At 33.8% G+C, this 12,502-nt stretch overlaps 1 protein-coding gene across 1 annotated transcript; it reads right to left on the reverse strand.

Annotated features, from left to right (window-relative positions):
- Positions 1-1,691: 1,691 nt before the first annotated feature.
- On the reverse strand, positions 1,692-6,526 carry LOC107037980. Its single transcript, XM_015256824.1, has 3 exons — positions 6,340-6,526; positions 4,846-5,044; positions 1,692-1,827 (listed from the first exon to the last, which is right to left on the reverse strand). Exons 1-3 carry the CDS (start codon positions 6,524-6,526, stop codon positions 1,692-1,694), a joined length of 522 nt encoding a protein of 173 aa, XP_015112310.1.
- Positions 6,527-12,502: the final 5,976 nt, after the last annotated feature.

A 12,502-nucleotide genomic window follows, 5' to 3' on the forward strand; every position in this document is an offset into this window, starting at 1 on the left:
ATAAGTTTGTGCATATTCAAAATGTTTCCAGGAATCGAAGTGTGACAAATTTAATGATTTCAGGGAAAATCCCATGTTGCAGCATGTAATTTCTCCCCGAATGTCACTAGAAACTTTGAAGATTGAAAAGGTCAGAATGTGTTACGAAATATTGTTTTGGGAGGGATTTATTGGAGTTTGGTTGAGAGTCTTGACTATTCCAATTTGGAATGCAGATGAAATGTTTCATCTTGAGTCAAATTGTCTATGAAACCGGTATTTATTCACAGAACAGAGTTTTCTTTAGACGAATTTTCCAATTTATCGTAAGAAATTTAAAAGCACTCGACTATTTTTTTCATTAAATTCTTTATATTTGTAATCAAACTTTGGGGAAATTTTGCGATGATATTATTTAATACTCAGAATTCAGATGAAATATTTTATCTTCAGTCAAATTGTTGATGAAACCATTATTTATTGGCAAGAATAGAGTTTCCTTGACGGGAATTTTACAATTTGTCGTGAGAAATTTAAGAACATTCGACTATTTTCTTTACATTTGTTATAAAAAATGAGGGTAATTTTATGATGAAGTTCTTATTCATTTTTTTAAAGGTTCAACTCCATTCTCCATTTAAAAATGTTAAAAATATTCAGAAGAATGTTAAAATAAATTTAGGAAACCTACTATTTTGAAACGGATTGGTGAAAATTTAATTTGCTCATCTCGGGATAATTCTCCAAAATTTGTCATTAGTTTAACCAAATTCTGAATGAATCGAAGTCTGACCAATTCCTATGATTGACTCACAGAGATGTAATTTCTCACGGAATGTCAATAGAAAATTTGAAGACTGAGAATGTCAGAATGAGTTACGGAATATAATTTAGGCAGGGATAGATTGAAGTTTGATTCAGCGTCTTGATTATGTCAACTCCGAATTGAGACAGCACTTGTCAAAGCGCCATAAAAACTGGTGGTTATGCAACAAAATAAAATTTTCTCAAGTTGAACTTCACCTGTTCATTGAATTTCTAGGGAGTTCAAGCATTTATCATCCCAAACATCTACTAAAGGTCACCGAATTCAACTTGTATTGCCATTTCACAACAGAATGAATACAAATTCATAATAAATGTTGATTCAACTAAAAATCGAATTCATTTAATCACACTCAAAAACTATTATTGAAATCAATATCAATTATTCAAATAATTTTCAAGCACTTTCATCGTGGTATCGAATTCAAATCCACATTTCCCTTGAATTTTTCCAACATTTTCAGAAGAGTTTATTCCCAAAATCTCCTGAAACCTCTCCGACCAAACATACCTCAAGCTTTAAAATAAAATTTTACATAAGAATGTGAATAAATTTTTAAAAAATGTGAATAAATTGATAATCACAATCGATTCAACAAGAAAGTCACATTTATTTCACCATAACGTCATATTAAACATCAACACATAACACACCTGAGTTATATCACTACAAAATTCAATCTAAAATAATTCTCCGCAGATTATTTACATCTGTTCTGTCTATAGCACATTCACGGAAGTGTCTCCATCTATCACCTAGAGAGCTGCACGAAAACCTACCAACACAGGGTGAATCATTAATCATTAATCCTAGACCTTTAAAATACTTCGAACAGAATGAGTCCTCAGGAAGACTCACATCATCACCGCGTGTCATCACTTTCCCTTCAGTCGGCGAGTGTCTGCCCACAGGCTCGGCGTTTAGCAAGCTGATGACACAACCTCGGGCTACCAACAATGTCCCCCAAGAAGACACTCAGCAAGTAGTTCTCCTTCATGGGATCCGGTGACGCCTTGTACTGACTGGGAAATTAAAAAATCATGGGTTTGATGAGCTTTGACATGTCCCATCGGGGGATCGAGATAAAGGCACTTTGGGCCGTGAAAGAAACGGTAGCTGAATAGACTGGTTCGAGTGGTTGACAAGAAACTGTGGAGTTATCAGGGAGATGCATTAGGGCACGTGCGACAGGCCATTAAGACTATCGTCGGCCGTCGCATTACAGGGGAATTTAGTGTAAGCTTTACATCCTAAATAAGGTCGAGAGAATATATTTGTCTGAGGTAATTCGTTGGTAAAAAAAACTTCAGTAGAAAAACCTAGCGAATTTCGTAGGAAATTCTATTTTAATTATTATGATTTTTGGACGGTTCGAAAATTTAATCCATATATTATACTTTTGAATTTTTGTTTTTAATCGGTTGTCCCACCATAACTAGAAAAATGGGTTGAATTCATTGAATGATGGCTTAAAAAGTTCTTTGGATGTCTCTTCGACCGAGTTTGAAGATGAAGACGATAGCTGCAATCGTTGTTTCGATTTTTAGAGTAATTTTCAGAAATGTTTGTATTTTATAAAAATTAGAATTCCGAGGATATCTTTGGATATCATGCTCTAAATTCATTCGATGATAGCTGAAAATATTAGTTTCACAGCCACTCTGTCGAAGTTGAAAAATCGTTACGATACCTGTATTCGTTGGTTTGATTTTTATGATGATTTTTGTAAATTTAGAATTTTTCGTAAATTGCTGTGAAAGTGAACTTTCTGATGGTTTCTTCAAATATGATGTTTCAAATTCATTCCATAATATAGATAGCATCATTCTTCCATTCGATTTACAAAAGAATTTCGGAAATTATTCTCACAGCATTCAAAAGTTTGTTGATTTTCCATTTTTGGAAAATTTACTTCCACTGATTATTTGAATAAAAAAAACGGTCCAAATTGATTTAATTATCATTAAAACGACCTACTTCGACTTCACTCTCATCGAACAAATCCATGGTATAGATATGTATTATTTCATAATTGAAATTTCATCAAATATTAAACTAAATTAAAAATATAACACAATTGATTAAAGAAGAAATTTCATTGAATTTAATCAAATAAGATGCAATAATGAATTATATACGATAGAAGCAGATGATGTGCAAAATGACCATTCGAAATTAACGTATTGCTAATTTATTAGCAAAAAAACTATACTATATTAATATAATAACAATTTCCCACTTGTTTTAATTTATAATTAATGAATCAATGAATTATTAATATAATTATTATTATTATTTTTATTATTTTATAATGAATGAATAAATGAGTGAGTTTCATTAAAAATGTATTTTTATTAATTCATATTTTTCATTGAAAAAATCTGACCAAAAACTTGTGAAATTTCCGCAGAGGAATTTCTATAAAGAATATGTGAATAGAATAGGCTATATAGAAAAATGAAATTTTATTTTTTCCATTGAATATTTCTATTGAAAAAAGTGCACCGATGAACTGCTGAATTTTCCAATACAATCGGTCAAATGTTGTTAGAAAATTGACTAGAAATCCAAGAATCTCCGCCCAAGATTGACTCGCCATCGCCAAAATTTTGGGTTAAAGCACCCCCAAGAGATTAAAATACCCCTGAATGGCTAATGCTGATAACAAGAGCCCTGATAGTACGTAATAATCCGCTTTTCAACCCAAAAGATCCTTTTGATGTAAATTCTCTTTGAGTAATTAGAGGATCCTAGAGAGATAAATTGACGGAGGTGCCTTCATACCTCATTGATTCTATACTCATCGTATCACGTCCAACTACAATGTTTCCTAACAGGGCGTGATAGTCTATAGAAATCACCTGTAGCATGTAATAGCGCACTCGGGGTGCTTTACACTGCCCTGTGAACTTGGTGAACTGCTCCTATTGCCGAGTTTACCGGTAATGGTGGATCGATGATGCAAGGAGAATGTTTCGAAAGAGTGGGGTGTCATTATGGAGAGAGATCTCGTGGTGTTGTCAGGAGGGAGATATTTAACATGTATGAGAAAATTGTGGATGGGGAAACAATTGAACTTTGCTCGTAGAATTGTTTTCGTCTGCATTTCTTGAGCCAAGACATTATCTCTTGAGGAGGAATCGTTTGAGAGAATTGTTTGGCTCATAAAATCATTGTTTCAGGTGTCAGCAGAAACGATAAAATTTTCGGGAAAAACCTCGCAAGTTGGATAGAAAAAAATCTATTCCATTGGAAAAATTCTATTCTATTCTATTTTTTTGAAATTCTATTGAATTTCTATTAATTTTTGGTCCATTCTATCGAAGAATTTTGCTGCTCTACTGCGCATTTTTTTTTATACAAAATATTCTATAGCAATTATTTTATCGAAAAAAGCGAAATTTCAACTTTCTATATAATTTTTTCCATTGAGACATTTTCTATAGGAATTCTTCGTCATTAATTCTCTAAGTTTTTGTCACTTTTTCTCCTCTTTCCATTAAAAAAAATTAAATGAATAAACTTTCACGATTTGAGCCGAGCAATTTCTAGAAAAAGTTGAATATTGCAATAGAATAAATTGTTAAAAATCGAATTCCATTCATTTTTTCTAGAGAAAAAAAAATGCAAAAAAGTTATGGAATTTCCCAATAGAATTTAACCGAAAACTAACCGAAAGTGCAATAAAAATCCCACAGAAGTCTTTAGCGAATTCGCGAGGTTTATCTATAAAATTTTCTCGCGCGTGAGGAAAGGAGAAAATTATTAAGAATACTTAATGTTTATTGAATATATCCAAAGTTCATGCCGAGAAAAAACCGCAGATATTTCTGAAATATAACCGTTACTTGCACTCTATCCCAATGAGTTCGGAGGAACGAAATAACGTCATCTCCTTACTATTTCAGACTGTCAGTAGATTGGTTACGGGAGGGGTCAGACGCGGCGGAACTGGTCGATGTTCTGCTGTCTGATTACGCTTCAGAAGGCTACAATGGCATATCTAGATAATGAATGTTATGTTTAGATATTTCATTTACCTGAAAATTTCTTCCCAATCGAGGTTCTCCTGGATCTGACCCTGTTTCAGTGTGATTTCTGCATGTCTAGCGCATATTTTTTCATAAATACAGACATTCTCACCCATTTCAGCGACTAATTTCTTCTCCACTTGTGCTACATCGAATATTTCTTGATTCGGTTCAGGAAGAGCTCTCTTGAGACGACTAGTATAAGTCTCTGTAATAAAACGTCTCAAATATAAATGTAACTTATACTAGTATAAGTCTCTATAATTTCCCATAAGACGAAAAAAAAGATTCATTTTACTCCAATAGTTTTCAAGAAAATTTCAATTGATTTTTTTTAGATCATTCATCAGTCTCGACATCGAAAATCGATTTCCGTAGATCCCTCATCGATCTCTGGATCATTGTTATATTTTCCACTAGAATCGGGATTCTGCGAGGATAAACTTTCCTACGAAATCATGAATAAGCTGATCCGTTCCAGGATTTTTATAGAAAAAATCCTTTATCAATTTTCATAGATCATTCATCGATCTGTAGATCCCTTATACATCGTTTCAAAATAAGAAAAAAATCTTTTTCACATCCAATGGATGGAAAAATTTCTCCTAAAATAAATGAATAAACCCTATTTTATCTCAAATCGTTGAGAAAAATCCTCAATCAATTTTTATAGATCAGTCATCGATTTTTTAATCATTTTCGCACATTCTGTTAGAACTCGGATTATATAAAGCTAGAATCTTTCATAAAATCGATAAAAAAAATACCCGTTGTGGCCCACTACTCTTAAACACAACAAAAATCATTAATTTTCTTCAATCATTCATCGATCTATAGATCAGGTGTGTATCATTTCTTATAACTCCGGTTCTATCTGCGTAAAATAAGTCGTTTTTTTCATCCGACAAATCAAAAAATGTCTTCCAAAACGAAGAAAAATGGGACCCGTTTTGTCCCACACGTTTAGAAAAAATCCCCAATCAATTTCCATGGATCGATCGATCACATTTCCAATACCCAAAAATATCACTTCAATCTGATCACCGACTAAAATTCCTCAACTTCCGCAGCACTTCCCTAAACAGAAAATAATTCATCAATTTTCTTCGATCATTCATCGATCTATAGATCATCCGCGCATCGTTTCTTACAACTCTGGTTCTAGTTGAGCAAAGTAAGTCGTTTTTTTTGCATCCGACGAATCAAAAAATTTCATCCAAAATGAAGAAAAATGTGACCCGTATTGCCCCATACGTCTTTAAAAAAATAACCGATCAATTGGATCTATGCATCAGTCGATCAATATATAGATCACATTTCTAATGTAAAAAAAACATATCACTTTAATCTGGCCATCGACTAAAAATCCTCGACTTCCGCAACACGATAACACTCAGGCTTTCCCTTTCGCCTCAACATGTTACATGTACCGTGGAAACTGTTGTTTCCTACCGTTGCTCATCGCCTGCTAACGTAACACCTCAACTGAGATACCGGACTTACGTGGATTAACAGAGTAGGCGAGTTTCTTGACGAAATTCGTTATCCTCACAGCGGCTATTATCACGGGAAACCCGACCAATTGCACCGGCAGTTCAAACGCTGGCTCCTGAGGACTTGGGGCCGCTGTCACGTGGCCAAGTGCAAGGAAGCAGCCGAGGAGAAGGGCGCACACCCGTGACAACTGCATTCTTTACGAGAGTGATCTAATTAACAGCCGTTCCCAGAGGTTCAGCGGTAATGAGTTCATTAAACTGAAATAATTTAAAAGTTTGTGATACCTAATTGCGCAAAAGTATAAAAATGACTTGATTTGGGGAATGAAATGATTTTTGTTGAAATTTTTCATCATTTCATGATCATTTTTCTTGATAATTCTCCTCTTTTATTTCTTTATTATCCAAGCGGAGAACAAATTACGCAAATTTCAGGTTCACAAATCTGTGAATTTTACTTATTTATAACATAAAATTAAATATTAAATTGTTAACACGAAATGGTTGCGAATTTAATATTCAATAAGGACTAGATAGAATTATCAATTAAATAGGCGTGTGTAGGGTGTTGGACAAAGGAAAATATCAAACAAGTCTCCATTGATGACTATCAAGTCTGAAATTCTGTTTTAAGAAATTTGGATGAATGATTCAACAAAATTGATATTCATTCGTCGTTTCGGCTATTCAATATTGAAAGACAAGAAATGAATTCTTAAATAGAATAACGCAACTGCATTGTTTATGAAAGTGCTCTAACGAATAGCCTCAATTTCATTATACAGATGCAAATCAAAAGTTTATGATACCAAATTACGCAAGAGGGTAAATATGACTTATGAAAATATTTCGTTGTAAATTTTCCTCTTTTGTTTCTTTATTATCCAATGGGAGAACAAAATTACGTAAATTTTAAATACACAAAGTTCCGTGAAATTGACTTATTCATAACAAAATTAACATTAATTAAATTAAACATTAAGCAGCCAGCAACAAAGAGTTACAATTTAATAACTATTAAGGACCAAATAGGATAATCAATTAAATATCGGGATTATCAAGCCTAAAAATTCTGTTTCGACGAATTTTCAGTGCAAAGCAAAGACCAAATACATTTTTAATTCGAGAAATTTGTATGAATGATTCAACGAGATTGTTATTTGCTCGCCATTTCGGTTATTCAATACTCAAATACAAGAAATAAATTGTTAAATAGAACAACGCAACTGCCTTTCCCACAATTTCAACGATAATGATTGCATTAAACACAAACAATCGAAGCAATTGAAAAGTTTATGATACCAAATTGCGCAAGATTGTAAAAATGACATTAGAAAAATTCCAACAAATTTCTTTGTAGATTGTCTTCCTTTGTTTCTTTGTTATCCATTGTGAAAAAAAATACCGCAAATTTTAATTTCACAAATTCCCATAAATTTCACTTACTCATGACCCAAAATTAACTATTAAACTCCCAACACCAAAGAGTTGTGTAATAATTCGGTGCACCGTAGAGTTATGAATAAAAATGGCCGATAATTTCGATGATAATGCACAGTAACTAAATACGTACTTAGAAAACAGTAAAAGCGCTCGATCCAGCAGACTGGAAGGCCTTTGAATCCCGACGACAATGTCGGCTGACTGATAAAAACTGGTTGGCTCGAAAATGCTACCTAGCGTTTCTGACCACGCTCATTTCCAGGAGAGAAAGTGTTCGGGCTTGCCCCACTCGCCGACCACTGGGGGGTTATGCTGGTGAATTTATACGGAGCAAAACGTACGAATTGACAATTGCGACATTAATCCGCAGAAGACGTGATAAGCGGCACGTCCGATTGATCAAACGAAGTTAAGGGAAAACTATTCAAATTCAATAATTATGATTCATTCGATTTTTTGTTTCGTGTTTCGTGTGAAAAGTCAAAATAATGAAAAATAAATGGCAAAATTAATTGGCATTGTTTCGTATTTTTTGTAGATCTCGGCGTCAAGAAAACAAAAAACATCGTAGTGTTTCGCGCAATGAGAAAAAATAAATAATAAAAATTATTCATCATTGATAATTTTTTACGTGAATGCTAGCTTTGACGAGAGCAAAAAAATTAATCCAGCAAATTCTCTCTATAATCATTTTCTTAAACAATTGTTTATCGTTTCACGATAATTTTTGTCTTATGCATACATTTTTTTTAAAGATTTTCTCAACATTTGAATGCTCTTTCTAATCTTGAAATATTCATTTTCTCATAAGACTTTTAAATTAATTATTATCAATGTTTTTATTCATGTCTATTCCCCAGATGGAAAAAATTATATTTTGAAAAATATATTAAAAAATATAAGGAATTGGCCCATATTATATATTTTTTAAATAAATTTTTGGATGGGAGGCCATTTAGAATTTATTCCCGATTTTCATCTTCAAAATTTAAGTTGCGTATATTACTGTAAAATGATGAGAGAGAAATGTATTGATTACACATAAAATCGATGCACATAAAATCCCCGCTTAAGTTAGTTTTTAAACAAATATATTTGAAGAAAATGAGTTCAACCGACAGAAATAATTTTTTTTCTCGGCTTAGTGCGGTGTATATTGCAGGGATATTATTTTACGAGGCGGGATATTATGATTGCTTTCATGAGGAGAACCTGTTGGGAAATATCCGCGTGCGATTCGTCATGCCCCAGTTCACTCGGAAAAACAGAGTATTGGGAGTATTGTCACATCCCTGATTGCTATGCCCGGAGACTTCTTTGGATTTCATAAGATGATGGTGATGATGATGGTTATGGTGGCATTCACTTTCCATCTTGATTGTTTGATTAGGAGGTAATACGTATCGTATTCACGAGTAGACTGATGATATTTCTTGGAATCTTGGGAAATTGTTTACCAAGTTTCAAACATTTTATGTTGATTATTGAAGAAAAGATGAACTTGGTGATTCTTGATCTCGAGAGATGTTTGTTTTATGGGAAATGAGGACACATACTTACGTTTTTGCTACTAGAATCGTCTTGATATTAAAAAATATATTGCGGTTGTAAACATTATTAAACAAACCACATTTGATGATTACTATGTCTCAAAGTTTAGTTTTGACGAATTCTTAATGCAAAACAAGGACCAAATAGCTACATTTTTGGCTCGAGAAATTTGTATGAATGATCCAACGAGATTGTTATTTGTTTGTCGTTTCGGCTATTCAATACTCAAATACAAGAAATGAATTTTTAAACAGAATAACAATGACGATGTGATAGCAACTCTGTAACTTCGAACGAAATATTTTTCATTCATTGTCACTTTGTGAGAGATATTTTCATCCTGAAGTGGCAGACTCTCCCCGCGAATGATCAGCATCTTGAGTTAAATGTTTAGTTGTTGAAAGCAGAGCCAAAATATCTACATGTTCATGCTCCGTCTTTCAAATCTTGAGCGAAACATGAACAAAGTATTACCAAAATTGTCTCCATCAGATCAGATTTTTTGATCGGATAATCTATCGTCGCTAGAGGATGGGAAATTATCCGCAGAATGCAGATTCTCAAAGAGATGAGACCCATGATTCATTGAATTGTATTATTATTCATGTATTGATAGAAAAAGAAAGATATCCTTCAACAAGACTCGTTTGATGATTACCAAGTCTCAAAATTTTGGTTTGACGAATTCTCAATGCGAAACAAGGACCAAACAACTGCCTTTTTGGCTCGATTTGTATGAATGATCCCACGAGATTGCTATTTGTTTGTCGTTTCGGCTATTCAATACTCAAATACAAGAAATAAATTTTCAAATAGAATAACAACGACGATGTGATAGCAACTCTGCAACTTCGAACGAAATATTTTTCATTCAGCTTCACTTTGTGAGAGATATTCTCGTCCTGAAGTGGCAGTCAAATGTTTCGTCGTTGAAACATGAACACAATATTACCAACATTTCCTGCATCAGATCAAATTTTCAAAATAATTAAACCCACAATTCATTGAATTACCTCATTATTAATTCTAAAAATCATATCATATGATTCGTTAATCATCAGATAACCACTATGTAATTTAAAAAAACTCCCTAAAAATCACGAAAGTATTAAATTCTATACTGAAAAAGAGCATCACAACTTCAACAGAACAAAAAACCAAAATAATACAAAAACGATAACAAAGCCATCGCCGAAAGATATCCCCGGCAATTTTCCACGTCCCATTTGCTCCTTAGAGTTGAGCTCCGCAGCATTCACAGTTATTCCTAATGACATCCAGCTACAGTTGTTGTTCCTCCCAACCCCTTTCCCCATTGTTATCGGCAAGAACGACCAAGAAAAGTCATTGGCGTGCCAATGCCACGCAGACGAGTCTCAAAATGTTTCAAAATGTCCACCGAAACATTTCACCCTCATCCCCGAAATTGGAGAGAAAAGTCTTTTCAACCCTCCACGAGACACAACTCGTGTACATCAAACTTTCTCAATTATGAAGGACAGTTTACTCGGTTCCAAGGAGTTGGAGCTATTCCACTGTGGGCATCACTAACAACTGATGAAAATCGTCGGTCATTCAATTTCCGGGGGGGAAAATGAAATAGCAGACACTCTGACATTGATTTGAACCTACGATAATTCAACTGAGGGTCTCTCGGTGATCATGACATCTATTACGGGTTATAAGACCAGTTGGATTGGATGGTATTGAGGGAAACGTGATTGTGATTCGGTGATGTGATAGGGTAGCATCGGTACAGCGCCGGGATTTTATGGATTTATTCGGGAGAATGACATCTGGCATTTGATTCGGGCGTTCAATACAGTAGCGAAGCGGTAAAATGGTTCAAGTCGATTTTGACTATTCGCCAGTTTTCGATGAATATCTCAGGATCTAAGGGAGATGGCGAAATTTTGAACTTAACCTTTTCTGTAGCAGCAAATTCGCTCTACAAAAAAGGTCGTTATCAAAATTTCGGTATCTCCCTTAGATTCGGAGATACTTCTTAAACCGTTTTCTTTCTTAAGGATGTTCTACACCCTTTCTGCCAAAATTCACGTTGTTTTAATTTTTCTGGCAAACTTATGATGGAATTGACGTGAAAAAATATAACGTTTTTGCGTTTTGTCATTATTTAATGACTGACGAAATTTTAAGGTGGTGCGAACATTTTCCTGCGTTTTCTCTAAACTTTTAAAAAGAATCACAAAACTGTAGAAAAAACGCATGAAAATTATCGCACCACTACGCAACTTCGTGAGCCATTAAAGAATGACAAACCACAAAATCGTTACATTTTTTCACGTCACTCCCATCGATAATTTGCCAGAAAAATGAAAACAACGTCAATTTTGGCTAAAAGGGTGTCGAACATCCTTAAAGCGTTTTACCGCTTCACTACTGAATCGTCAAGTACCATGAATTCGTGAGTCGAATCTTCTGTTCAAACGGCTGTGTATCTGTCTGGAAAGCTATTTATTTCGTCTTGAATATTGTTAAAGACCATTTCTGCGGAGAATTTCCCCTGCTGTAACCAATATTCAATTATATTTTCTCGTAAAATCACACAGAGGAAAAATGTTTAGGGAAGGACATTCTGACATTTAACGAGTGAAAAATTCTGAAATCCAAGGATCTTTTTGTGCCGGTATCCTCAATACAAATTCTTTTTTATTAGTTGTGATCATCCGAAATGAAAAAATATAAATAATTCTGTCGATTGGAAAAAATGTCTGACCGCATTTTCGGGCAAAATCACTCGTTTTCCATATATTCTTTGGAAATTAAGAATTTACTTCAACTGCAAAAACTGTTGAATGCAATATGAATAAAAATAGTAAAATACAATGGCCACCCTGACTTTTTGGCTTATTTTACCATTTTTTATGGTGAAACGGGGAAATTATAATGATAAACACCCATTCAGTAACAAAATTTCAGTAAGAAATTTATTATCAAAGGCAAAACACTCGTGTTTACTCACTAATAATACAGAAAAAACTAGCAGTCGTGAATAATAATAAAAATAATTTCAACGCATCATCGGATTTATCAATCCAACGATGTTCACTCTTAATCAATTAAATTTGGGGTCATTCTAGTTAATCTGATCATTGCGATCTGATTGTTGGAATGAACTGGAGGCCTCCGAGTCATTCATTGGAGTATTTACAACG

Source organism: Diachasma alloeum, unplaced genomic scaffold, assembly GCF_001412515.2.
Source record: "Diachasma alloeum isolate Michigan unplaced genomic scaffold, Dall2.0 Dall_scaffold_00276, whole genome shotgun sequence".
Lineage (NCBI taxonomy): Eukaryota > Metazoa > Arthropoda > Insecta > Hymenoptera > Braconidae > Diachasma > Diachasma alloeum.